The sequence below is a fragment of the Trichoderma camerunense genome (genome assembly GCF_050948025.1).
Source record: "Trichoderma camerunense strain CBS 138272 chromosome Unknown V8C40scaffold_21, whole genome shotgun sequence".
Classification (NCBI taxonomy): domain Eukaryota; kingdom Fungi; phylum Ascomycota; class Sordariomycetes; order Hypocreales; family Hypocreaceae; genus Trichoderma; species Trichoderma camerunense.
In genome coordinates, this window is record NW_028145349.1 from 38,173 (window position 1) to 63,926 (window position 25,754).

General features: G+C 50.7%; 8 protein-coding genes across 8 annotated transcripts; 3 read left to right on the forward strand and 5 right to left on the reverse strand.

The window, feature by feature from the left end:
* Positions 1-330: 330 nt before the first annotated feature.
* Positions 331-2,467, reverse strand: V8C40DRAFT_111615 (uncharacterized protein). The gene is made up of 4 exons (XM_083210795.1): positions 1,895-2,467; positions 1,657-1,747; positions 1,411-1,574; positions 331-1,345 (listed from the first exon to the last, which is right to left on the reverse strand). Exons 1-4 carry the CDS (start codon positions 1,983-1,985, stop codon positions 486-488), a joined length of 1,206 nt encoding a protein of 401 aa, XP_083068567.1. The 5' UTR covers positions 1,986-2,467; the 3' UTR covers positions 331-485.
* Positions 2,468-3,023: 556 nt separating this feature from the next.
* On the reverse strand, positions 3,024-4,714 carry V8C40DRAFT_269982 (mitogen-activated protein kinase HOG1; the record flags this gene model as incomplete). Its single annotated transcript, XM_083220143.1, has 9 exons — positions 3,024-3,096; positions 3,150-3,333; positions 3,402-3,480; positions 3,535-3,891; positions 4,012-4,111; positions 4,182-4,225; positions 4,332-4,461; positions 4,546-4,593; positions 4,659-4,714. 9 exons carry the CDS (start codon positions 4,712-4,714, stop codon positions 3,024-3,026), a joined length of 1,071 nt encoding a protein of 356 aa, XP_083068568.1.
* A 3,110-nt stretch (positions 4,715-7,824) lies between these two features.
* Positions 7,825-11,814, reverse strand: V8C40DRAFT_255744 (glycogen phosphorylase). Its single transcript, XM_083218118.1, has 7 exons — positions 11,066-11,814; positions 10,459-10,779; positions 10,111-10,376; positions 9,544-10,053; positions 8,554-9,470; positions 8,427-8,499; positions 7,825-8,370 (listed from the first exon to the last, which is right to left on the reverse strand). Exons 1-7 carry the CDS (start codon positions 11,223-11,225, stop codon positions 7,960-7,962), a joined length of 2,658 nt encoding a protein of 885 aa, XP_083068569.1. The 5' UTR covers positions 11,226-11,814; the 3' UTR covers positions 7,825-7,959.
* V8C40DRAFT_111848 (uncharacterized protein) lies at positions 11,062-11,839 on the reverse strand. Its single transcript, XM_083210797.1, has 2 exons — positions 11,434-11,839; positions 11,062-11,272 (listed from the first exon to the last, which is right to left on the reverse strand). Exon 1 carries the CDS (start codon positions 11,778-11,780, stop codon positions 11,454-11,456), a length of 327 nt encoding a protein of 108 aa, XP_083068570.1. The 5' UTR covers positions 11,781-11,839; the 3' UTR covers positions 11,062-11,272; positions 11,434-11,453.
* A 479-nt stretch (positions 11,840-12,318) lies between these two features.
* On the forward strand, positions 12,319-12,542 carry V8C40DRAFT_255748 (uncharacterized protein). The gene has a single exon (XM_083218119.1). It carries the CDS (start codon positions 12,345-12,347, stop codon positions 12,498-12,500), a length of 156 nt encoding a protein of 51 aa, XP_083068571.1. The 5' UTR covers positions 12,319-12,344; the 3' UTR covers positions 12,501-12,542.
* Positions 12,543-13,323: 781 nt separating this feature from the next.
* On the reverse strand, positions 13,324-15,148 carry V8C40DRAFT_283125 (guanine nucleotide-binding protein subunit alpha; the record flags this gene model as incomplete). The annotated part of the gene is made up of 6 exons (XM_083221901.1): positions 13,324-13,751; positions 13,822-14,060; positions 14,132-14,261; positions 14,387-14,515; positions 14,595-14,940; positions 15,025-15,148. The coding sequence occupies 6 exons, from the start codon at positions 15,146-15,148 to the stop codon at positions 13,652-13,654; spliced, it is 1,068 nt and encodes a 355-aa protein (XP_083068572.1). The 3' UTR covers positions 13,324-13,651.
* A 4,198-nt stretch (positions 15,149-19,346) lies between these two features.
* V8C40DRAFT_255754 (uncharacterized protein) lies at positions 19,347-19,676 on the forward strand. Its single transcript, XM_083218120.1, has one exon. The coding sequence runs from the start codon at positions 19,361-19,363 to the stop codon at positions 19,589-19,591; it is 231 nt and encodes a 76-aa protein (XP_083068573.1). The 5' UTR covers positions 19,347-19,360; the 3' UTR covers positions 19,592-19,676.
* A 3,379-nt stretch (positions 19,677-23,055) lies between these two features.
* On the forward strand, positions 23,056-25,359 carry V8C40DRAFT_269985 (transport protein Avl9-domain-containing protein; the record flags this gene model as incomplete). Its single annotated transcript, XM_083220144.1, has 4 exons — positions 23,056-23,306; positions 23,368-23,794; positions 23,882-24,094; positions 24,157-25,359. The coding sequence occupies 4 exons, from the start codon at positions 23,056-23,058 to the stop codon at positions 25,357-25,359; spliced, it is 2,094 nt and encodes a 697-aa protein (XP_083068574.1).
* Between the last annotated feature and the right edge of the window lie 395 nt (positions 25,360-25,754).

Consider the following 25,754-nt stretch of genomic DNA (forward strand, 5'->3'; position numbering starts at 1 on the left):
GTATAATCTTAGATATCGGTAACTTAACGCAAGATCGTGTATAGTTAGACAGGATTTTTGTACGGTTGGCTAAGTCAGACAAGCAGTGAAGATAAATATAATGCAATAAAGGTGATCGTCTTCAGATCTTTGTGAACGATTAGTCGGCTTGATGCCACAGATTCAACAAATACCATCACAATGGTTTAAGTTTTGTGTAAATTTGCATCAAGTCAAAAAAGTGTCCTATCGGGATATCAAGTTGTCGTTAAGTAAGTCTCTTCCTACTTCCATATACCCCCCATCCAAGCCTTGATATCCTGGTTCTCCATGAAATAACAGTTCTCGTATCCCCCAAAACACCCAATCACTCGCATTATATCCTCAAAAAAGCACTTAACCCAATACCCTTTCCTAGCCCAAACCAACAAAGACATCCTCTTCCTCAAAAACAAAATGAATGGTATCTTAAAGCCCTCCTCCCTCCTCTTCAAATCCTCACTCAATCACTCAACCCACCTCCTCCACTGCGGCATAACCTTATCCATAATCACCGGCCCAAAAAACCACGACACAACCGTAACAACCGTCAACGGCACCGCCACCGCCCAATACATCCAGAAATGGCTCGAAAGCTTCCATATCCCCGTCGGCGCATCAAAGTTGAAAAAACTCGTGCTAAATATCGCCGCCACAAACGCCGCCGGCAAGAACAGCAGCCCAATCAGCGAAATCGCCCGCATCGCAGACGAATCAATACGTGCCGCGTCGTTGTAGGTTAGGGCCATCTCGTTCTGGATGCGCGCGTTGTTGCTCTCCGCGCGGTGCCGCAGGTTGGTCACCATGTTGTGCAGCGAGTCGAGCCGGCTCTGGATGTTGAGGAAGAACATCTTCGGCGGCGCGTCGGCCGCTTTGTCCGTGGCCAGGAAGTGGTTGTGGTGTTTTTGGATGCTGGTGAGGATGCTCTCTGTTACGTACACCATCTCGTTGACGTGCGTCATGTGCCGCGGGATCTCGTGCAGGTACTTGTAGTTGAAGCGGTAAAAGGCACGTCGTAACTCAAAGTCGCGGAGCAGGTTGCGAGTCTCCCAGATGGTCACGTCGTGGAGCTGGGCGATTTCTTCCACCATGCTGGGATACGCCCAGAACGGGTCGCCCAGCTCGCGGGGGTTGATGTCTCGCAGGATAGAATCCCCATTAAGATGCGCAAACTGGGGGTGGTCGAAGAGGATGATGTCTGTACGGTTGTTTGAAGCATTCCATCGCGTCACGGCGTTGAGCTTGACCCAGTGGTATTTGATCTCGTCGACGTCGTGGGCGTCGAGAACCTTGCTGACTCGCTTGACCATGAACCTCACCCACGAGACTGAAAGCTGTTGCATTAATCATCTGTTCAAGTGAAAATCCAAAATGACTGAATCAGATACGTACTTGTGCCCGTCCGCGTGCCATCTGAATCAAGTATATCCTGATACCCAAAATACCCATTCGACCGCTTCGCAAACGTCGTCCACCACACCCGCGGTATCAGAAACTTTTCATCAAACGCAGGCTTGCATTTCCGACATTTGCGTATTTGATCACCCTGGGCATATCTGCTCAAATCAGTTAGACACACCCAAAGTTCAAAAATAAAGTAAAAAAAGCAAAAGACGCTGAGAAAGAAATATTACGAACGTGATAGTAACATCAGCAACAGCAAATTCCGTATCCTTGCTCTTCAACAAGTCCTGCGCCGTCAATTTCTCTGTCGTAACCACTTTCTCGCCTATATCCATTAACCATCAGTCAGCATTCTCATCCCAACTCATCAATTCTGCCTCATATTCATCCAAAGATAAGTGTTGGTGAAATCAATCCCAAAGTCGACAAAGTGGCGGTGTCTAGGAATCAAGGTGAGGTGAGGCATTCATACCTGAGCAATCCCGCCATGAGACCGTCTCCAGCTTCGGGCAGTAGCAAGAAGCCTTCCGACGACCCATTTTCTCCTCGCGGCAAATCTCCATAGTCGAAAAATCTCTCCTTCTAAAATGTCGTTACTCAATTCCTTTCGCTCTCGCTACAAAACGCAATAATAAAATGCCGTTTAAACGCTCAAGGCTTCCAACAACAAGAAAAAATGATGGAGAAACAAAAAGGGCGCAATCAATCAATAATAGCAAAACGAAGAAAAAATGCGAATGCAACACAAAAAATCAGGCGGAAGCCAAGCCGAAAAGCACTGCCTTCTTGTCATGAGGTACAAAAACAGCTCCTCACAAAAGTGACCTGTTGTGGCTGTTCGCCCTATCATAACCAGCAAAGCCCCGACACATGTCTTGATGTTGAGCGGCTATATGGCAGATCGGTTACCGGAAGATGGAGAAGCTGTGCAGCATCGTGTGTTCTTCCGGGATTGGCTCTTCTGCCTGGATGGGGACTGCATCTATCCCGCCCCCCTGCTGCGCCGCCCTCTTGTGCAAGGCATGTGAGGCTCTGTTTCGGCACTACAAGTTTCTACCAGGCAGGATTCAGATGATCTTTAATACTTCATCACACCATTGGCTGCCTAGATCTTCAAGTTCAACCTTATAAGTAGCCTCGATCCAAAAATCTCAAAACCCCCCTGCCATTTCGCCCCTCTCCGGCCAGAAACCCGACCGAGGCAGTGCTTCGGGATAACGGTCTGTACTACCAAGCAAAGCGTCACGAATCCAGATAGATAGAGCTCAGCAAAAGAAAATAACAGAAAAAGGAAAAAGAAAGCCCGTTTCTTCGTATATTTTATCGTTGTCGTCGCTGCACACTGAATCACAAGTCTTTACAACATATTTAACCCTTCCTAATTGTCCTCCCCTCCCCCCCTCCATGCCAGTCTTTCCATCCCCAACGCCGGAAACTGCAAAAAAGCATCTGTCACGGAACAAAGGTGCGCTGGCCCTCGTGAGCCGTGTAACCGGGTGTCTGCCGACGCGCGCGTTCCTGTATCCGTCTTGTGTGCAGTGGTTTCAAAATCTTTTTTATGCCACCCTGTAATTTGAGGTCCGCTGTTCCATTCTTTCAATCTATTGTGTGGGGAATTGCTCCTCCATGTTGGGCGCGCCCTCGACGTTGTGGTAATCAAGAATCTCCGAGTACCTATAGTTTCACATTAGTTGTGTAGACAATGAGAATAAGGCGAACCAACGTACATCATAATCTTCCAGGTATCAACGGGGAGGTCGGCATCATTAAAACTCCAGTCAAACTTCTCATCGGCAACAGGCTCATCGGTGGGGTCGTGGTACGGCTGGAGGTACTCGTGGGCCAGAGCCTGAGTGGCTGTTACTCGCTTCTTGGGGTCGAAAACAAGCATTCGCTCCAAAAGATCAATGGCTGTGGGGATTCTGTCAGACGAGAATACCCTTCAATGGGATAGCAATTTGAGTGTAATGTCCTCTTACCTGAATCGTCTGCATTCTTAAACTTATTTCGAAGTGGCTGTCGTTCTCGCTTAGGTAGTGACTTGACGAAACGCAACGTCTAATCTCGTGTCAGCTAGCTGTCCATATCGACTCGACGAAGCATGAGACTCACATTCTCGCTAGCAATAGTGTTGATGACATCGTCTGGGGGAGTACCAAGCAGCTCGGTGATGATGGAAAACTGGTTCACGTGGTCCTTGCCGGGGAACAGGGGCTTGCCCTCGAGCATCTCGGCAAAGATGCACCCAGCGCTCCAGATATCGACCTCGACGTCGTACTTTTGCCATGTGAGCATGATTTCCGGGGCGCGGTAGTATCGTGTTGACACATAGCCCGTCATCTGCGGGTCCTGAATTCGAGCCAGACCAAAGTCGCAAATCTTCAAATCGCAGTTTTCGTTGACGAGGATGTTGCTGGGCTTGAGATCACGATGGACGACACCAGCCGAGTGGACATATTTCAGGCCTCGCTACATTTAAAAACGCACACGTTAGCTGCTGTTGCGCTGCCGAGCGCTGTATACGACGGCATGCTAATTGCCAGCCGATACAAGCGTAATGCAAAGGGAATTTCATGTGCCATCGCATACCATGATCTGGTAGAGGAAGTACTGGATGAATTGTTTCTCGAGCGGTCGGGAGGTTAATAACCGGTGCAGATCGGTGCCAAGAAGCTCTGTGACGAAATAGCTGTAGAAGGCGATGTTAGATAAAAGCAGAGAAAAGGGAGGCGAAAACAGCCGAAAAAAACAAGACGTACATGTCCTCGAGGGGAGAGATGAAGATATCGCTGAGAGAGATGACCTGCGAATCGCCCAACGTCAGCATGGAACGGCGGGTGTCATCATCAGCATCATCATCATGGCTTGATGATGCAATGCGATGGAGCGACAGCCTGGAAAGCGCATACATTTTCGTGTCGGAGATGCTTGAGCAGCTTCAGTTCACGGTACGTCCGCTTAGCGAGCACAGGCGTGCTGAAGGGCTTCATGATCTTCTTGACGGCAACATTCTGGTTGGTGAGCTGGTCTCGCGCAGAGCTATTTGGCGGGGGAGGGGAAAGTCGCAATTAGCCAGGATTGCCTCAAAAACGCAGCCAAAAATGGAGGGGGGAACAAACTCACCAGACAAGACCAAACGCTCCCATGCCCACGGGCTGGAGGTCCGAGTACCTGATGGAATTGATCAGCTTCTTTTGCTCCTCGCGCGGCCCCGGATTCTCGCTCTCTCCTCCTACCTTGAGGTGATCTCGAACGTGGTGCCAAAGATCTGCGCACGCACAAACTCGGCCATTGTGACGGATCGATTTGACTCGTGTTGGCGGGGGAATCTAGTTTTTTATCGGTAAAGAATGCGTGAAAACTCGACGCGGGTTGCGATGGGCGAGATAAAGCGTCCAAAGATGCGGGCGTAAGAAAGAGGTTTGTCGAGGGTGGAAAGAGTTGGATTAGAACCCCTCGCTCCAAAAATGGGATGGATGAATGTTGCTGCTGATGCTTTTTTTGGTCGGCTCGGTTGGGAAGAAGAACGGAAGGCCAGCACAGGCGGTATTGCGCAGGATTACAGAGGAGTTCCACTCGCTCTAGCAGGCGGGGGCGCTTTTGCACAGCGGGCTGAGCTTATTGGGACTTGTAATTAGCTGCAAATCTCGATCCGGGCCTCGTAAGGATGGAGGATCGCAGCGGGATGATGCGAGTAAAGGAGAGTCTGTCGGATCGATTGGCTCTGCGTCTCTTTTCACAATTCCTGAACTCGTTTCTTCTCTCGTGTTTTTCAGCGACAGTCGGTCGATTTCTCCCTGTTTTCGCGAAGGCGGGGGTGGACGGTTCTAATAGCCACCGGGTGGGAAATAAGACTTGGAAGAGGGAACTTTGGCAAGCGAATAGCGCCTAAAGCCCAAACAAGAGATTGGATCGGTACGTTAGGTTGAGAGTTCAGGTAATAAAAGACGCCCTGCTTCCCAAGGAGAGAAAAGGACACCGAGTTAGTGGGCGCACGGGCAAGGTTCGGCAGTTGTACTTGTGAGAGAGCGCACTGCGCGGGGTAAAAGCCAGGTAACAGGCTTGTCAATTGTGCCCGGGCGGCTTGACACCAAGACGGAATCAAGGCCCAGCCCAATTGCTGCCTCTGACCTTGTTTTTTGGCTCTCTGTTTTTTTATTGTTTCCCAACTTACGTGTGTTTTGTGAATCGCAAAAAGGTGCCCAACGCGTTTCTAGCGAATGCAGAGGCCACTGAATGTCACTCGTTCGACTCGGTCGCAATGGTTGTCGCCTTCAGTGGGACGGGAGGCGCAAAAAGACAGTGAAGCCGTCGCAACACAATCAAATCCAGAAATTCGAAGTAATGAAGGGACACAGCCGCAGCCAGCAATGTTATGAGTGAGAGGCCAAAAATAAAAAAGATGAACAATATTTTCTCGTAAAAGAGCAGAAGAAGGGTCGTGGAACCGCAAGAGCTAAGAAGGGGGGCCAAGCTTGTCCCTACTTATACGCGCGCGCCGTCTCAAGCGATCGATCGAGATTCTCGCCCAAGGATCAGGAAATCTCCCAAATACCAATGTCCGCGTGCCCTCGTTGGGTCTCGAAAATCGGGGAGGAGTACTAATTTATCTTGTCGGGTTTTGCGTTTCTTCTCCGTATTAGGCGCCCAGCAAATAAAAGTGCACGGTAGCAACACCACAGAACTCGGGCAAAGAAGACTGTCCAGACCAGGAAGGACCCTCACGATCTTATACGCAGTTTGTTGTTTTCGCAGGTCAGGGTATCAAGAAGTAGGAAGTCCCAAATCATCACCATGCCGAGACAGGACAAAGGGTTACCTATAAACAAAACCACGAAATCCCCTCCTCCTCTTTCTCCTCCAGGGACTTCCAAGCATCATCATCGTCACGCCCCGCAACGACAGCGCTTCAGGGACTCTGCTCACCCTCGTTCGCAAACCCAGCTCCGGTGACGACATCGTGCGCCTTGCTTGCTGCCCCCATGTTTTTTTCCTTTCGGGTTCTCAACCCCTCCAATGCCTAAATGACAACCCTTGCCCATGCTCGCTCACAGGCCTGGATTAGCTGAAAAGCCGCGGGAGATGTCATTCACATCCCACTAAGCTATCCTAGCCTCTAAACCACCGTACCATTGCAAGCCATCTACACCATCCGGCTTTTGCACATCTGGGAATCTCTGATCTTCTCGCCACCGTCAATCTTTTTCAAAAGCCTTTCCCTTCAAATCTCCATCCAAGAAAACCAAAATCCCATCTGAATCCAGATCGACATTTCCCAAATCTTCATCTCCAAAAACCGCCCGCCCCTATCTACATCTCTCCCTAAAACGTGGAACCCCCCCAAATCTCATCCAGATCAAAAAACCAGCTTTCCCTCGCCCCCCAAAAAAAGCCCAACCCAACCCAAACTCCCTCTCCCATCCCATTCGCCCAGCCGCTCTTTCACCCCCCTTTCTCTCCAGCTAATAACCCCTTGTTCCCACATGCATTAATCTAATCCTCTGCAGAGAAAAAAGACACTGGACCACACCCCAGGAAAAAAGCAACGCAACACAGAACCTTGACATCGTCGGTCTACCAGTGATGCCCCAATGACGTCACAATCAAATCAATCTTCAACCCACATCTCCCCATGACCCACGCTAACTGTACTCCGTACAGGGTACTTTAAATCACCCGTGCTTCTATGAAACAATTCAAGTACACAATACACTTTCTTCCCCCCAACTTCAACTCAGCGATTCCGCCTACTGATTCAGGAACGGGCCCCCCCTCCCGCCATCGAAATAATCGCTGCGAATCGGCTCGCGGCCCCTGGAGATTTTGCTCCGGCGTCTTTCGCACCTCAATTTTTTCCATTGTCCAACGACAACCCACTCCAGCCGTGACACCGCTCTTGTGCTGCTAATGTCTAATATCAAGTTATTTGCCTGCATTTCAATGCCGTACTTTAGTGTACAAGTAAACAACACACTTGCAAGTCTGGGAATATCCCTGGTTACTGTGCCTGCATGAGTTTTCTAGCGTCAACAGGCAATTACATCGTAAGTCAGACCACATACTAATCGGCCACACAGAGTATTCGGCCACCTCCCATACTAATTTGTAAAAATGATATTTATGTAAAATGTAATATTAAAATATATTTTTCTATCAAAACTCTCTTATATGTTATAATTCCTAAGCATATATATATATTTTTTATAATTTATTATAAAATTTTAAAAACATCGAGTGTTAGTGTAAAAGGGTGGCCGATTAGCATGTGTGGCCGACTCGTATGTGATCTGACTTACGTAGTAGATACAGTCCTAGGCACATGCAGTTATGAATTACACTTCCGAGGTTACATGCATTCACCAACAACCACGTAACAGTCAAGTCATTGTTTAATTCAATATTGGACATTCAATTCATCATGTAGGAAGAGAGCGTCGTATCTTCACTCCTCCCTATTGTGTAACTGTAACTCTGCCTGCTCGAATCTATCGAGGTATTCCCACACTGGTTTCTACACAACTCTACTCAAGGGAGAGTCTACGTTTCGGTGACATCCAGAGGCTCAATGTTCCAAATCTCCTCAGCGTACTCGTTGATGCAGCGGTCGCTGGTGAAGAAGCCCATCCGGGCTACGGATGTGATGCACTTGGTCACCCACTCGTCCTGGTTGCGATAGGCCTCATCAACGAGGGCATGCGTCTCGATGTAGCTGTGGAAGTCGTCCGACACCAGGTAATAGTCACCATGGTCCCTGACAGCGGCAATCAAGGCGCTAAAGTCGTTGGGCAGGCCAAACGTGCCCTTTTCAATCTCGACAAAGACCTTCTCCAGGTCGGGGTCGATGGCGTGAGAGCCAAAGTTGTGGGCATGGCGCAAGTCTTCCACATCCTCGGCGAGATTTCCGAACAAGAAGATATTGCTTTCGCCAATCTCACGAGTGATTTCAATCTGTAAAAAGAGTCAGCATGTTGCAAGCAAAAGTGAAAAGCTCAATGAAGCCTTACGTTGGCGCCGTCGCAGGTTCCGATGATGAGACCTCCGTTGAGGACAAACTTCATGTTGCTGGTACCAGATGCCCTATTGTGTTTATTAGCTCCACCATTCTACTCAGACATCGATCATTCAACTTACTCTGTTCCTGCAGTGGAAATGTGCTCGCTAATGTCAGACGCGGGGATAATCATCTCGGCCTTGCTGACGTTGTAGTCTTCCAGGAAGATAACCTTGAGCAGGTCGCCAATGTCGCTGTCCTTGTTGACAACTTCGCCCACAGCATTGACCAAGTGAATGATTTGCTTGGCCATCCAGTAGCCGGGAGCAGCCTTGCCACCAAAGATGGTGACACGGGGCAACTGCTTCTTCCTCTCCTCGGGGCTCATTGCCTTGAGAGTCAGGTACCGGTGGATAACTCCAAAGATGTTGAGCTGCTGGCGCTTGTATTCGTGGATTCGCTTGACTTGCACGTCGAATAGGGCTGCTGGGTTGACCGATACGCCGAGCGTAGTCTGAATGTACTTGGCCAAGCGCACCTTGTTGGCATACTTGATCTCTGCCCACTCCTTGCGGAAGGCCTTGTCCTTGGCATGGGCTTCCAGCTTGTTGAGAACAGTCAAATCCTTGAGGAAATTGTCACCACCGCACTTGGTAGCAATCAACTCAGACAAGCGAGGGTTGGCCTGGTGCAGCCAACGTCTGGGGGTGATGCCGTTGGTCACGTTGGTGAACTTGTCCGGGCCGTAAATCTCAACAAAGTCCTTGAAAATGGTAGTCTTGATCAGATCCGAGTGCAGCTCAGCCACACCGTTGACCTTGTGGGAACCTACAATGGCCAGGAAGGCCATTCGCACCATCTTGGGCTGACTCTCCTCAATGATGGAGACTCTGCGGAGCAAGTCTCTGTCATTGGGGAAGGCCTTTTCGACCTTTTGCAGGAAGAACAGATTAATGTCGTAGATAATCTGAAGATGTCTGGGCAGCAGATGCTGAACCAGTCCAACGGGCCACTTCTCCAGGGCCTCTGGGAGCACGGTGTGGTTGGTGTAGCCAAACTAAAATTGCGAACAAGACATGTTAGCCAATTCCTCTTCTTACTAAGAGGGGGGCGTAGTCAGGGGAACCTACCGTGGCAGTGACAATATTCCATGCCTCGTCCCATTCTAGGCCCTCATTGTCAATGAGGATGCGCTGGAGCTCAACAATGGCAAGAGTAGGGTGGGTATCGTTGAGCTGGATGGCGACCTGGTCGGGGAACTCCTTCCAGGAGCGCTTGGTCTTCTTAAAGCGGCGCACAATATCATAGAGAGATGCTGCCACCCAGAAATATTGCTGCTTCAGTCGCAGCTCTTTACCTTGCTCAAGATTGTCGTTGGGGTACAGCACAGCACTGATGGTCTCGGCCCTCTGCTGATCGGCGACAGCACCTTCGTAGTCGCCGTTGTTGAACTTGGGGAAATCGAACTCGCCTCCAGACGCCTTGCTAGACCAGAGTCGCAGGTTGTTTGTGGTGGGTGTAGCGTAACCAGGGATGGGGACATCGTAGGCAACGGCCTCGACAATGTCGCCGCCTTCCCAGACAAAGGCAGTCTTGCCATCGTTGTTGGTCTGCTTGCGGACTTTACCAAAGAATTGGATCTATTAATCACAGGGTAAGCTTCGTTCAGTGATGTTGGTGTCAGGGGGGGCTCTCACGTTGACAGTAATGTCGTGGCGGGGGAACTCCCAGGGGTTAAAGTCCAACCAGTAATCAGGAACCTCAACCTGGTAGCCGTCAATGATTTCCTGCTTGAAGATTCCGTATCTGTAGCGAAGACCGTAGCCCCAAGCGGGATAGTTGAGGGAAGCCAAGCTGTCGAGGAAGCATGCAGCGAGTCGACCCAAGCCACCATTGCCAAGACCTGCATCATGCTCCTGGCTGATGATGTCTTCGATTCTGAAGCCAAGCTCAGAGAGACCATCTATGTAGCGGATGGGTTAGCAAGATAATACAAATGGCTGTACACTATGTATATGCATGGCGAGCATGGCAGCAGATCTTACCCTTGGCGACATCCTTCAACCCCACGTTGAGCATGGCATTGTCCAGGGTTCGTCCCATGAGGAATTCCAGACTGAGATAGTAGACACGCTTGGTATCGCGGAATGTCTGGCGCTGCTGAGTCTTGTTCCAGTCGGTAATGAGTCGATCACGGAAGGCCAAGCTGGTGGCTGAGTACGCGGCAGTCTCGTCGCAGTTGAACATACTACGGGCCAGGGTGGTCTCAACATGGCGGACAACTTCCTTCTCGAAGGTGTCCTTGTCGGTGATGTTCTGGACTTGATTCCGCCTCCATGCCTCGCGCTGGGGCTCGGGAATTGAGGCTGTAGGAGAGCTTCATTAGTAATTGTGAATGATTCGTTTAAAAAATAAAAAGAAAGCAAAGAATGGCCACATTGAACAATGAATAAAGACAGCGATGGCGGTACAGCAAGCAAAACACGGTAGCACATGGTTGCATGGGAAGCCCCGCCAAAAGCAAGTTGAAGCTTCCCCTCCCCCGCGCCGCACGGGTCAAGCGCATGTAAATCGCCCGCCGATCACAACACTCAACAAAGCAATTGATCACTATCAAGAGGGGGCAGAAACAGAATCAAGAATTGAACGAACCCTCAACGTGCTTAATCTCCCCAGCGCCAAAGCCGGTAAAAGTCCTCCTGTGCTTGGGCCGAGAGATGCCTGCTGGGCCGACAGCTCCCTGGATGTCCACAAGGGGAGCTCCAGTGGAGGGGCGACGCTCGCGGACGGGCAGCGGCTGCTTGGTCGCCATGGCGGGAAACGAGGCTGCAGGCGGGTGAAATTTAGCAATCTAGGTGCCTTTGATGAGGGGAGGATAAGGATAACGATGCAGAAAAAGAAAAGGGATAGGGCAAACAGGATAGAGATCGAGATGATAAAAAGTATGATGATGACGGGTCGAAAGAGGGCACGGGCGAGAGAGAACAGGTGGTGAGGCGATTGTTATCAATGGGACTTACATCAGCTCAGCTGCAAGAAGCTATGGTGGGGCAGCAACGCAACAGCGGGGTATCAGGAGCTTCCTTTGGCTGCTTGTCTTCGGACTCGGCAGATAAGAAGCACCACTAAACGGGTTCAATTGGAAAAGTTTGAATAGAAGAAAAACAAAATCGTGAAAGAAGTAGAAGAAGAGAGAGAGAGGAAGAGGAAGAGGAAGAGGAGGCACAGGAGGCACAGGGGCAAGGGACAGCTTTAGGTACCCAAGGCAAGCGGAGAGAGGAACCAAGGAGGGGCAGCATCCAAAAAACAAGAAGATGAGACTTGCGCGATGTTGCCCAATGGATATGCACGAGACGTGTAAGTGCATCCCATGTCCGTGTTCCGTGTACTAGGTATGTAAGTATCTCCCACAGCAAGTTTTTTTTCTCTTTAGGTTGTTCGATCACATTAGGTGCCTATACCACTAATAGTACCTTAGAGCGGGCGGCACCATTTCCGTAGCGCCACGCTGGTGTCATCATCGTCCATCTCTCGCGGAGATCCGGGCATCCATTCGTATAGGTACTCGGATACGGACCCTCTGGCATTTGCGTTTGACCCAATTGCTCTGTTACTGCTACCGTTCCATCATTCAAAATTACTTTCAAGTCTTACTACCTCTTTCTTTGTCGTGCCAATAGAATCCCATCGCAGCCCGTATATTGCCTCGCGCAACTCCTCTGTTGGGCAACAACAAGTCTCAAGCACCTCGGCCTAAAAGCAAAAAAACCACAGGACTTGTCCATCCATACTTCGTACAGCCTGCATCATCACACCACTTTTTTGGCCGCAGCTGTGTGGGGCCTCCTGCGAATCTGTGACTGTCGAATTTGCTCGGATGATGGAAAAGTCGGAGCCTGACACGTCTCTCAACTCGCCATAAAGACTGGCTATGATGCGTACGGGCCACTCGTTCAATAAAACCTCGCATTGCAGATTCTCCTTGCTCCTAACAAAACCGAGACGGCTAAAAGCATCTATTAAAGCAGTCATTGGTTCCAATTCATCAATTCATCCATCAAAACGGCCCTTTTTGCTGGCAGCCTAACATTGCCTACTTACTACTTACTACTTACTACTTAATACTTACCACTTACTACAAACATCACATCACATGCATCATGCTCGTTTCCCAACGTGTTGCACACGAGTATTTTTACCAAGGTATCAATTATAAACGTAGGTAGGTATTCAGACACAATCCGTACGTCAGGCCAATATTAAACAAAGGGCGCAGCAATTAATACCTATTCTCGCGCGTGTAAAGCTGAGAGCCTATCCAATAACTCCTCCCCCAATCCCAAGCATCCTGCATGCGCGCAACAGCCCAAAAGCAAAGCCCGTAAGCCGCAACAAAAAAGAAAAATCCGCAGCCAATTCTTGATAATAATAAAAACATCTCTTCTTTTGTACTCTCGGTATCTCTGCAAAAGATTTCATCCTGCCGAGCCTATTCACGCATTCCCGCCTGCTAACTCTCATATTCGCTCAACCCCAGGCACGGAAAGCACCGCAAAATCGACCACATCAGAGCAGGCCCAGTCCACGTCCAACCCCGGCCTCAAAGGAGACGGTTGTCGTATCCGCTTCCATACTTCCTCTCGGCCCGCCGTGGTATCCAATTGCCCATCTTTCAGCTGTGTATCTAGCTGCCGCTGCCCCTCAAAGCGAATCATCGTAAACACCATTGCATCATGTAGTCCCAATATCAAGACACCAACCAGAGACGGCTTTCTCATGTCAGCCTTATACTGTAGCTTGCCACACGAGATCTAGACCGTAGTCGCCAACAAAAATAATTCCGAATAACAGGAAAAAGGAAAAGGGGAATATAAAATATATCGTTCGAGTGAGTGAGAGTGACCGCGCCTTGCTGAGTGGTAATAGACACGAAAATAGGCATATCGAGGTGCAATGTTCTTCAGACCCTTTGGGTTAAAAGAGAAAATTCAGCCCTTAGAGGGAGTTTCGTCGCATCGCAAAAAAGGAAAGAAAAGAGCGTAATGTCGATGTTAAAGAAAATGTCGGCTGGATGGGCCCATGTACCGTTAGGGGAGAGAAATGCATGGCGTGAACCAGGTCAATATAAATCGGCGGGTGGGCGCACTGTAAATTCGCGCCGTATTATACACGCCTCATCTCCCGAAGCGGATTTTGGTGAATGGATAGATTAATGACGAAGATTCGGATAGCATAAGCTTAGAGGATACCCGAGTCCTTGAGTGCGTTATTCAGTATAGTCTCCTTGACTGCTGCAAAAACGAGTCGGATGTTTGATGTGTCGGTGGCTTGGGTAAGACTAGAATTGACAGTCACGTTAGCCAGAGGCCTAAAAAACAATGTAAGAATCCATCTGCGCCTTTACTCACTGTGGGTATAGGTTGAGATGCGCTCTGTTGACTTGGTTGAATCGCCATAGCAGATACTTGGCGGCTTTGTTGACGTCAATGCCGCCAGTGTAGTCGGGGAAGTAGTTGGACAGAGGTGATCGGCCTAGCTTCTGCTTGAAGATATCCACCTTGTTCAAGAACAGAATGATACTTGTTCTCATGAACCACCGTGAATTGACGACAGAATCGAAGAGTAGTAAGCTCTCCATCATGCGGTTCTGTATTCGGTCAGGTTAGCCTATCCGCAAAGAATACCATCAACGTCACGCAGCAATCGCTCGTAGCTTACCTGACTGCTCTCCTCAAGAAGAACTTGATCATACTCGCTGAGCGCAACACAGAAAATGATTGATGTAACGTTCTCGAAGCAGTGTATCCACTTCTTTCGTTCACTCCTTTGCCCGCCGACATCAAACATGCTAGAAGGAAACATTAGCCCCGTTGTTTAAACAATGCAAATATGGAGCTCCAGGATAAGCTTAAAGGGGAAAGAAGATGGGAAAGGAAAAGAAAAAATGGGAAAATAATTGTCGATGCGACGTACTGAATGCTAAGCTGGCCCATTTGGAAACGCGTTTCGTAAATGCCGGTAGTTTTTGTACGGGCGCGTAATACGTCCATCTCGTTAGGTAAGTAATCGGGCGCGACGATGCGCATTGCTTCTTGGAAAAAACTGAGAAAAAGGCAGCATGGTTAGAATCAAAGTAGAAAACCAGGCAGCGCGTCGCCAGCCACGCTTCAGTGCAACTTACTATTCGGCAGAGTCCATCAGGTAGAACTCTGTCTGGTGCTCCATCAACTGGTCTTTGGCCGGGTCACTCCATATTGCCTGCACAGCGAGTCCCACCTGGGGGTCGATGTGAGCTTGCGGCCCAGATTCCGCTTGGTAGTCTATTAAAAAGTCGGCAAAAGATCTGTTGTCCTCCTGCACAAGCTCAATATTGAACTGCTGCATGGCGGTTATGACGGCTTTGGCACATTCTACTAGATTCTTGAAGACGGTCGGTCGGTAGTTGTAGAGCTCCTCTTCTGAGTATCCCTTTAGGTGGATAATTTTCATCTGCTTGACGATTGTCGACTTGCCACTCTCACCAGAACCTAGACAAGCGAGAAAAAAAGAAAAATGGTGAGCGATTGGGACGCAACGACATCAGGGACCGCCAATCCCGGGGAGAGACATACCTAACAGCAGGATCTTGCATTCTTTCCGTAACCGTTTTGAGTCCTCGTCCAACTCCTTATCTATAGCCTGACTCCTCTTTTTCTGCTCTACCTCATCATTGTTGGAGCTCATGCATCCGCCCATGTTGGGCGATTCAGCACTCTTTGGTGTTTGATGGCGAGATTGTCGGCGTTCTCTAAGCACTTGACGAATCGGTAGACGAAGCGATTTGGATCCAAAAGGTGGGTTTGCCATGCAGCCAATTACACACGCATAAGCAGCGGACACTGGGAGAAACGGTTGACGACGCAAACGGCGATTCTTTCTTTCTTTTTCTCTCCCTTGCTTCTTTCGTCTTTCTCTAGGTAGTTGCTGCTGGTTGAAAAAAATGGAAACGAAAAGTCGGGATGCTTCAGATAGAGTCGCTCGAGCTGGGGGCTGGAGTTTAGCGGAGTGTTCGGCAGAAAATGGCGGCGGCGGAGGCGGCAAATGTCGTTGGAAGGGTCAGGTCAGTGTCAAGTGCAGCAGCAGAACCAGCTGCAGCAGGTTGCGGGGAGTTGATGGAAAGGTGAAGAGGGCGAAAGGGTTGATGATGACGCCGGAGGAGAGAAGTCGGTAGGCTGCCAATGATGAAAGGCGTCAGATGTCCGGGCCGGGGCGACAAAGGGCGGTCCAAGTTTCGGCGCGCGGAAGCAGCCTCGTGAACGAGGAGATTTGGACTCCTGCTCTGGAGAGTGCCGGGAGGAGCTGAGGCTTTGACCGTGCACGCCAGGCTTTGAGGCGTGTGAAAGTGAGCGCTACCCCGTACATGTGCGAGTGCCTGGATGTATGTACAAGCACAAGCTCGCAGCAGGACAGCAGGAAAGCATGGGATCCAATCCAATCCCAAGCTCCAGGTGGTGGATACAGCCTAGGGCGTGGCTGTAGCAGGCCAAATGATGACAGGTCGGGCGGAACAAGTGGCACCTACTGGCGTCGAGCGGCGGTGATGCTGGGGTGGGAGGGCAGAGAAGAAGAGCCTGGCCTGGAACCCCAGCCGTGTTTTTGGAACGTCAGCGAGCAACACAGTACAGGTACAGGTACAGACACGAGACCCGGATCATCTGGGCACTGGCTGGATGGATGGATGAATGAATCATTCACCCAGCAAGGCTTTCAAGGTGGCACAAGAGCGAATTTCTGAGGCAGGGCGGCCACGCAGGATGGCTTGAGGTAGCGGGGAGGGGATTCGCCTGATGGCTTTTTTTTGGTGTTTGCCTAATAAGGATTCGATGCAAGAGCCGGGCCGTTCTGGCTACCGACTCGAGAGTGCCAAGCTGCGCGTGCGAGTACCTGGTACCGGCGAAGCAGCAGAAGATGACGGCGCAGGCCCGCCACTGCCAAGTTACTGCTACCGGTGTCTGCTCTGACCAGGACAAGGGGCGGCTGGGTTCAAGCCAGCATAGCTCTTTGCACGGCAATGTGCATACTCGTACATTCATTGTGGTGCGTTTTCGTATTGGCGACGCAAAAGTACTATATAAGCAAATGACAAACAAACAGGTCAGTCAATCAGCAGACGAGCCAAAGGAGCAGCTGGAAATGCAACTCTGATGCCGCCTGATGCTGCTGGGTCGCCAAAGGGGTGTTGAGCCATCCGCACACATTTCCATGGAGGCTATTGAACCACCCCATCCCAATCCCATCTTGTATCGCTACCATTCATCTGGAATACGGAGTAAAATGGGACCGCCTTGTACCTATTCATACCCGTAGCGGCTATACAATCACAGTACCGTAGCGTACAAGTAGCACCAAACAACTCGACCGGAAGCCGTGGTGCCAATCTCGAGTTATCGCCGGTGCAAGCACGAGTATGGGGCACTCAGTGGAAGCCCACCTGTTTGTGCATACATGCGCCCTGCAGCATCTGCGCCGGCGGAGCAGGTACCCGGCTATCGCGTCTCAACCGCCCTTCTACACCGTTGTAACTTGTGCCCATTGAATTTTTACTTTGCATTCCTTCGTCCTTCTCAGCTGTCCCGGTCCGCGCTTGGCTTTCTAATCCCAGGTGGTGTCAAACTCTCGAGCAGGCTATGCTGCTTTGATCTTTTTGCGCCGGCCCATTCGTTGCGCGGCTGCGTGTGCCTGATGCGGTTTCAGCAACCTTGCATTGCGGCTGTTTGACGCTCCCTTGCCTTATCCTTATCCCATTGAAGGTACCCGAACGACAACTGAACATGTGAGGCACGGGGTACCAAACGCCTGCGAGCGTGTACATAGAGTACATACACACACAGCTCGTGGCAACAACCCGATTCTCGCCTCAAGTGTCTCGTCTGCAGCATCAATCGCAGCTGGGCGGCGAATAGCGCCCAGAGAACAAAGGCCCACAGGGGGGGGTGATGGAGTGATGGATCAACTTGCGGCGCCCATTCAAATCCAATTTCATTTCTCGGGACACCGAGTCTTCGACACCTGATCCGATTGCCTTGTGCCTTATCAACGACCTTCGCTTCCCCCATTTCCAGCGTCCCCACAGCGCCATGCCATTGCCGGCTACTCGCCGCTGTCCGGCTTGAGCATGAGCGCGCAGCTCGCCAAAGAATACACTGAATGAGCAGCCCTAAGCTGCTTTGGAGGGGCCTGTGCGAACGGCGCTAGAGGGCCTTTGACCACTGAAACCCCACAAGCCGACCCAGTACCCCAGCAAATTCCTTCAGCGGCGTCCAACCAGCGTGCAGCAGCGTCCTTTTGATGCAGGAGAAGGCTCGAAGCGATTGGATTCAATTCGCTAGCACGGCGCTGGCGACGAGTGTGCTGCCAGCACTAACAAAGGGCGATTCTGCATTCCATATCGTATATTGATCCAATCGTATATAATAAAGAGGTGTGATACGCCATTGTAAAATTATCATCACATTGATAGCAAACTTAATATTGCCTTTATTTGTTTTTACCGCCGTCAATAGCAGCTTCCTTCTCTCCAATGACACTCGATACAGGAATTGCCGAGGCCACGTGCGCCTGGCTGTGTCCTTGTACCTGTACCTGTCCAAGCATCATTACGGTCAACACCAGACAACATTGAAATTACACTTCAGCTTCACAACTGCTCCCCTTCCCGGGCCTTCATCTTCCTTTGTCTCTCGTGATGCAAACGTCCATGCGGCATTCGTGGCCCCCAATCCGTCTGACAACTGCCAGCGTGTCGGTACCAGAATAATTTAAGCAATACCAGCGTCACGGTCCTCGGGAGAGCAGGGTCAGGACGGACCTCTCCATGGTCTGCAAATGTATCCTTGCGTGTTCTAAAATAATCCCAGGCCGTAACCATGAGGGCGCTGCAATCTCAGCTGTTTTTCGGGACGCCGAAGTTTGCTTTTTGCGATGAACAGCACGGCGCTTCCGGTTCATGGAAAGTTATATTACTTGCTGGGCTCGTACGATACAGCGTCCATACAAGCGCACAGGGCTGAGGACTCCATTCTATATTTGATGCCTTACCGAGCACTCTCCGGAACTCGTTCATGTGCTATTCGTGCTTGGTATTGGCGCTCCCCGTTAACCGTCAAGTGCAGCAAAAAAAGCTTAGCATATTGTCTTTCATTTCGGATCACAAAGGGGCTCCATATTAATGCTGGGTGATAATCGTCGTGATGAAAAGATCCTGGTCCATTCGGAGACAAGATTACATGTACTTCAGCCTCACCACTTGAAACCCTGGATCCTTGATGGCCAATTGATGTCTTTTCGACCTTTTTGACCTTGGTCAGGCACGTAATCTCGTACTTTGTACCGGCTTACTCTTTCAAAAACCCTCGCGGCAGCCCCAAGATTGATCCGTTTAGATGGCGATCTTCGAGTCAATGCCTACACCCATCTCTCGACATGGCTCCCCGCCTACCCCTAGTCGGCGCCCGCCGGCAGCTTTTAGTAGCTTACGACATCGCCTCATACTTTTACAAGGACGGGGCCTGAGCAAGTATTTCTTAGTGGTCTACGGAGTAAACAAGGAGTGCAACAGTCAGTCCGCCGCCGATCGTCGTCACCAATGAACGGCGTCTTGGCTGCAATTCGTCCGCGGTGCGACGCTGCTGAATCGAATTCGGTGGCTTGTTTTGGGGGGGTTCCAACAGCAAGCAACCTCAGGGGAGCCCCCTGGATCCAGCTTGCCAGCTCCCGACAGGGAACGCACGTGGTGATGTCTTCGCCGTCAGTCTGTCTCCAATCAGCCATCTTCACCCAACCAGATTCGATTTGGCCATCCGTTCGATGTGACGGCCCTTTCGATAGCTCAGTCTTGCCTTGCCCGGGTGGTGTGTTTATCTGGCCAAGATGGGCCAATGGCATGTGAAGGATTCAGGCGGCCATCGAATGGGCAACCTCAGCCTTGCACTGCAAGAGCCAATTCGCCTGGCAGAAGCAGAGCTCGCCCCCTTGAGACGACACCAAGAAACGAGGCGCCCGTCGAGGCTGCTTGCCCCAATGGAATGGCTTGATATCTTTGGTCGCAGCCTGTGGGGATGTTTGGAAGCACAGCGCCGCCTCAATCCACATTCACACATCCACTGGCAAATCCCGCATCAAAGCCACCCTTTTGGCTGACTGGGGCCATGCAGTGCGAGAGCGTGGAAGCGTTCCAGAATTGCCGCTCGGCTCCGTCCAAGAGGCGTTTACCAGCTAACAAAGTCTCAGATTATCCCTGTCTGCAGACCTCCATTTTGGCATGTCGCAAACATGCAGCCGATGGCTAACACGCAAGCCAAGGAGACTTGGCCTCTCAGTTAGCGGCAGTTTGCTCCTTGGGCCTCCGGTGGCCCGTAGGCTAGTATCACCGCGGAATAGAGCGCTTTACCCTCGACAATTAATAGCACAACGGCGACTCATTCTCATTAATGAGATGACAATGATTACAGCGGATAGAGACGGAGCCCCTGATTAGTGTTGGCACTAGTATGTACTACTCGTCCAGTGGATGGAGTTCGCCCTGGATGTCGGTTGTCGTTAACAGAGGCGAGCCATGGCAGATCGGGAACTCGGTGAGTTTGGCGCTGCAAATCACACCTAGGGTTCATCATACTCTATTCTCCCACGGCGAGCGAGCTGTTGAGGTTTTGTTCCCAACGGTTTCCAGCTAGCATTAGGGATTTTTTGCCCTGCGCCGCACGGTTCATCGTGCATGATGGGAAACTTTAACGGGTTATCCCTCGGGATTTCCCTCCACTTTTTGCTTATGATTCCCACGTGCCAGGATGCCTCTCGCAGCCTTATTCGAGTTGTGCTTCCTAGGAGTCGTTCCGGGAATGCCTGCCTGCCTGCTTGCTTGGCTGTGGGACGGGTGTGTCTAAGAGCTCTTGGAAGAAGGATTTTGCCTCGTATAGCTGCGGCAATGGGCTACGTGTACGTGGTTGGGGCAATGGTTCTCCTACGCAAAGAACTGATGTTGAAGTCCCGTCGAAATTGGTTGTGATACCGGCAAACGTGATTCTACTGTAGAGAGCTGCCCTGGCTTACCGAGCACGGACACCGGATAATATTCCGCATACCCATTTCCCATCGAGGCTATTCATAGCAAAAATTTACTCCAGTGTTTTCTCTCTTGTCATACCGAGACAGCAATGCGGAATCCATCCGCTCGTTCCGGGTATCTTGTGCTCACTCTTTTTTTCTTTTTTCTTCCCGGGGCCCCTGTTCATTTTTGTTCACGGCTGGGTGCAGGTTTCATCAGTAATAGGGAGCTATGTTTGTTCCTCCGAGTGCCCTGTCTGTCGTTTTTGTTTCAAATCTTTGCGGGCCGTCATGATTTGTCTAGATGTAATACCTTTTGCTGATGCGACGGGTCAAGGTATTAAGTACATCATTATAACGATTATGCTTTTTTTGCTCTGTCCGAGGTACAGACGTAGACGTCTACACATTTGCCTCGTACTGCAAGATATAAGCTTCAAAATATTACTACCCTGTTATCAGATGTGACTACTAGGTAGGCAGGATATGCTTATGGGTAGCAAACCAGATCATCGCAGTCTGTCTTGTATTCCACAAATGAGATGAGATGATGTTGTTGCACGTTACATCTATGATACTGCTGCGGTCTTTTCCATTTCGGTGTATGTAGCCATTCGGCTGGTTGTTTCATCAAGATTGGACGCAGAGAGACCACGAGGTGACCGGGTTACATCATCGCCATGAGAACAGGACATTCTTGGGTTACACGGGTGACGCATCTCGCCGACAAGATGAATCGAGTGACTTGTCTTCTCCTACATTACGTTTCATCTCTCATGTAGGCGTCTCCAGGTTTGCGGGAGGTTACCTACATTTCTGGTGGCCAAAAACATAAGATTACAGAGGTAGTTACATGCATCTGGCTCGTTTTGGTTGCGTGATCGAATCCGCGATGTCGGGACGGGACGGGGGAATTGGACCTTGAGCAGGGCTGGGGTTTTTTCTACATCTGATTCTCTAATGCAGCAGAGCAGATAAAGCAGGTAGTTTCGGAGACATGCAGCCCAAATGTGCGGTCTGGCAAGTACCCTCTCTTGATGCCACTCCTGCATGTACGACAAATAGCTCCACATGACGATACCTCGTTCTCATGATATCACGCGCAAATCAACCCCGATAGCTGGCTTCAGCATGACATATCGATAGTGGCAAAAAGGAAAGGAAGCAGAAAAAGGGTAAAAAAGAAACTCAAGGAAGAGCAGAGAAGGAGAAAAGAGGCGGGCATGGCTCGCAAATGCAATGCAAGACACGCTGGCAGACCAGCATCCGGGTCTGCCATTCGCTGGCGCATCCCTGCATGGGCTGCAGCCAAGAGAGATCGTGCAGGAAGAAGAAGGCTTTGGGATGGCAGGCTGCTGTTGACGTGGAATCCTGTCGGCCTGTAAGATGGGATTTTTGTGTTTTTGTGCGTGGGTGTGGTGTGGTTTGTTTTACTTGCTTGTTCAGTATTATTTGTTTTTGTGGTGATGCCTCTTTTTGCTCGGAGATGGATCGGTGATGGTTTTCTCGAGCACTGGAACGAATATAACTTGGCCAGTGTTTACAACTGAATGCTACCGTCACATGCCTACATGTAGCTGTATCTACGTAATGCATCTAACGAGACTCAAGGCAATGCTGATTTTTGGCTTGATGCCGGGTTGAAAAAACGAATCTCTAAGCTTGCACTTTTTACATGTGCCACCCACCTACCCTACTAAAGTCTACAGCGACAGCGACGTCAAACTCCCGGCAGTTCAGTTGGCGTCTCCATGTATCTTTGTTAGTGGACCATACAGCGGATCGTCTCTTCGCAGAGCCAGCACTAAGGCAGTGTACCAGCTTTGCGTGGCGGGCCCTACCAAAGGCAAAGTCAGCACTTCAAGGTTCAGTCTCACCAACAGGAGTTTGAACAATAAACTTCAACTTATGCGGCCCGTCACCAGCCACTCACTCGCCTCTCCATACTGCTCTCAACACCACCTACAAAGGCATATAGAAGGCCTTGCCTCCTCTGATATCCTGCATCTTCACTGCGTCGAGTGCAATTGAAGCTGATTCCCAGCATCAAACCAGCCCATCTTTCACCTCCTCCACCCTTGTCGTGCTCTTGAGGCTGCCAGGGATCCCCCGCCATTGCCAATTCACCTTGCAGCAAGACCGGACGCGCGACCATTTGGGTCTTGTCTCCCCCCCTGGACTCATTTGCAAAAGCCGAATTGATCCTGTCCTTTTTGCACCAGGCTTTCCATCACGTCACAGAGCAATAGCCGAAGCAAGTCTGAAGTTGCGATCGGCTTACTGGCAACGACTCCAGCCTGTGTCAATCTTGGAATCCCGCCTTTTCGCCACACCGACTTGCCTGTGCCCGTTTTTGCTTTGCCCGCCACCGCTCGAACGCATATCCAAGCAAGCAAACCAAACCTCGATAGAACGGCCGAATCCCCTCCGAACTCGAACGACGCCCGCGAGCTGCGCCCCCCGGAGAGTCGGTGACTGGAAGCTTCCTTGGAAGCGCATGGCATCGCTGTAGCGGCGCCGAGCTGCAGCAAATATTGGACATCCCAACGGGGAGCTGAACCATGACCACCGAGAGAATCAAGGTCCCGCCCAATGGGCTCGAACTCAAGAGTGTCTTGTCGCCAATTACCCCGACGATACCCACCACCCCGTTTGTGTCTGGCTTTACGCCGCTGGTGACGGTTGTTGGCTTCCATCATGCGCGGGGTCCCGAGGTCGAGAGCTGGTTTGGAGCCGAGGAGGGCGTTGACCCGGCCGCCAAGTATGGATGGACTCTGCTGCCGTTTATGGCTCTGAGTGACGGAGCGCATGCGTACGTTCTTCTTGTATCGTAGCTGGAGACCTGCTTTGCTGACTTGAAGGTTGTTGATTAGTTCCGAGGAGGACTTTTCCTACTTTACCCTGCTGCGGCCCGAGACCGACGACGGACCTGCAACGTCTCTGTTCGGCATATCATGCACTCGCCAGCTCGATTCCTCGCAGCTCATCAACCGGCCTGCTGATGTTACTCGCTCAACCGTGCAGAAAGCGGTTGTCGTCATCGCAGATAGCCCCCAGTTCTTTGGCATGCTGAGGCAGCGTCTCAGCATAGTCACCCAAGCATGGTTTGCCCAGCGCGAGTTTACAGACGTTGATATCCTACGAGGCTTCCAGGACAGTCTCGCAGATGAAAAACGTCGAGGCCTTTTGCAAGAAGAGGCGCAGCGGGATCAGTACTTGGGTATGAGTCTGCGCGAGCTGATTCATGAGTTCAAATGGCAAGCCCTGGTGCTACTCAAATGCTGTCTTCTTCAGCCCAAGGTTGGTAACTACTCTCTACAAATCCATTTGAAAGAATAGTGCTTGGGTTTCATTGTAGAAGACCAGACTTGCTAATGACAAACCCAGATGCTCTTCTTCGGCTCGCGATGCGATCGGTTATGCATGGTCCAATTTTCTCTCATTTCACTGATACCCGGACTTATTCGTAACCTCCAAGATTGCGCAGATCCCGAGCTCAACAGCCACGAAAAGAAACTTGCACAGCCGACGAGTTTGCAGAGTAGTAATCGCAACTCGCTTCTGACCTATATGGGCCTCCCACTACAGATATTTGGCAAAGTATGTACCAAACTTGTATCCCCTCCAAAGAATCCCATTTCTTACATGAAAACCAACTCTAGGGAAGCATATTTGGCCCCTATACTCCGTTACAACAACTCGACCTGCTGGCCGATGTCGGCACAAAATCCTACCTCGTCGGCAGCACCAACTCTCTACTTCTCCAACAAAAGGACCGTTACAGCGACATCATTATAAACCTCGATGATAACACTATCAACATCACTTCGCCCTCTCTGAGGCAAGCATTGTCCCTGACTGCGGCGGACAGGAGATGGATCGATTTCTTGACCCAGGAGGTCAACGATACCTGGGACGAGTCCAACCCCAGCACCCCAAAGACGATGAAATACGTGGGAAGCGAAGAGTACATTAGAGCCCAGTTTGAAGGCTACATCATTGGCCTGATATCCTCCGTCAAGTTCCACAACTATCTCGTCAGCAGCGCCAATGCTGGCCGCAACACATCGGAGAGCGATCCCGCCGTCGACTTTGGACTTGATTGGGTTGAGGCGTGGGCACGAACTGAAAACTACCGCATGTGGGACTCACACACCGATACGAACCTGTTTGCCGTCTCCGAGCCGAGACACCCCATGGCTGGCGGACTCTCCATCGAGGACGTCCAGAGACGTATTGCGGAGCAAGTAAAAGAGCTTCATCTCGACGAACGCTTTGCCCAGGGGCGTGACATCCTGGGGCGCAACTTTGCTGCTGGGCGGGAGAAGGCGTCGACAATGCTCAACAGGCTGTACAACGATATGGAGCAGATGCGTGAGGCACAGCGCCGTCGTAATGAAGAGACTGCCAGACTTACCGAAGGCAACGGCAGCAAAAGAAACAGCATGAACGGTATCAACGGGGACGCGAACAAACCGCAGGAAACAGTAAGCAGCAGAGCCAGCGCCTACATGGCAAGCTGGGCGTCGTGGGCCGGCGAGAAGCGCAAGAACGGCGGATGGGGCGCGGGCTGGGGCAAGAAGAAGGCCGACGAGACGGCGTCGATGCCGACGAGCCCCATCGAGAAGGACTACCAGTTCGTCAGCATGCTAGCTTCGCGCGGCAACTCGACCGAGGCGTACCGGCCCATGACGCAGGGCAGCTTTAGTGAGAGCATTCTTTCTGCGGCGGATAGTGATCGGCCTGGCACGGGGTCTTCGGGGGCCGATGCCTCGGCTCCGTTGACGCAGTATCCGAGGGAGTTTGATGATGGGTTTCATGAGGAGACGCTGGTTGGCAATGGCGGGACCAAAAGAGCTGATTGAGCGGCGAGGGAGGGGGAGTAGAATCTGGGTTTTTACACATGCATGACAATTTAAAGAGGAATATGATTTGGACAAATAGAGACGAAAGAAAAGATGAGATGTACATGGGATGGAAATGATGAATCAAGGGAAACAGGACATTGGATGGAAATCAAGATGTGGTGCGAAACAGAAAAATCAAGAAGATCACGCATACACACACAAACAAGTACGAAGCAATGTCAAAATTAAAGATAAAGAACCAACAAGGGAGGCTTATTTGCTTTGTAGTTATGTTACCAAAGTACGGGGAAGGTGGGCGGTAATGGGATTTGAATGACAATTTTTTTTTTTGGACACAAAAGGAGAGAATGGGATTTGAAAGTTATTTACACAAGCCATGCATATAGTCTTCA

Coding starts and splice junctions, on each gene's coding strand:
- V8C40DRAFT_111615 (XM_083210795.1), bottom strand. CDS start 1,985: ATGGAGATTTGCCGCGAGGAGAAAATGGGTCGTCGGAAGGCTTCTTGC. Junction 1,748..1,894: donor CTCATGGCGGGATTGCTCAG/GTATGAATGCCT, acceptor TAATGGATATAG/GCGAGAAAGTGGTTACGACA. Junction 1,575..1,656: donor GTTGCTGATGTTACTATCAC/GTTCGTAATATT, acceptor TGATTTGAGCAG/ATATGCCCAGGGTGATCAAA.
- V8C40DRAFT_255744 (XM_083218118.1), bottom strand. CDS start 11,225: ATGGCGACCAAGCAGCCGCTGCCCGTCCGCGAGCGTCGCCCCTCCACT. Junction 10,780..11,065: donor GGAGATTAAGCACGTTGAGG/GTTCGTTCAATT, acceptor GCTCTCCTACAG/CCTCAATTCCCGAGCCCCAG. Junction 9,471..9,543: donor GGAATATTGTCACTGCCACG/GTAGGTTCCCCT, acceptor TCGCAATTTTAG/TTTGGCTACACCAACCACAC.
- V8C40DRAFT_111848 (XM_083210797.1), bottom strand. CDS start 11,780: ATGCACTTACACGTCTCGTGCATATCCATTGGGCAACATCGCGCAAGT.
- V8C40DRAFT_255748 (XM_083218119.1), top strand. CDS start 12,345: ATGATGCGTACGGGCCACTCGTTCAATAAAACCTCGCATTGCAGATTC.
- V8C40DRAFT_255754 (XM_083218120.1), top strand. CDS start 19,361: ATGGGCAACCTCAGCCTTGCACTGCAAGAGCCAATTCGCCTGGCAGAA.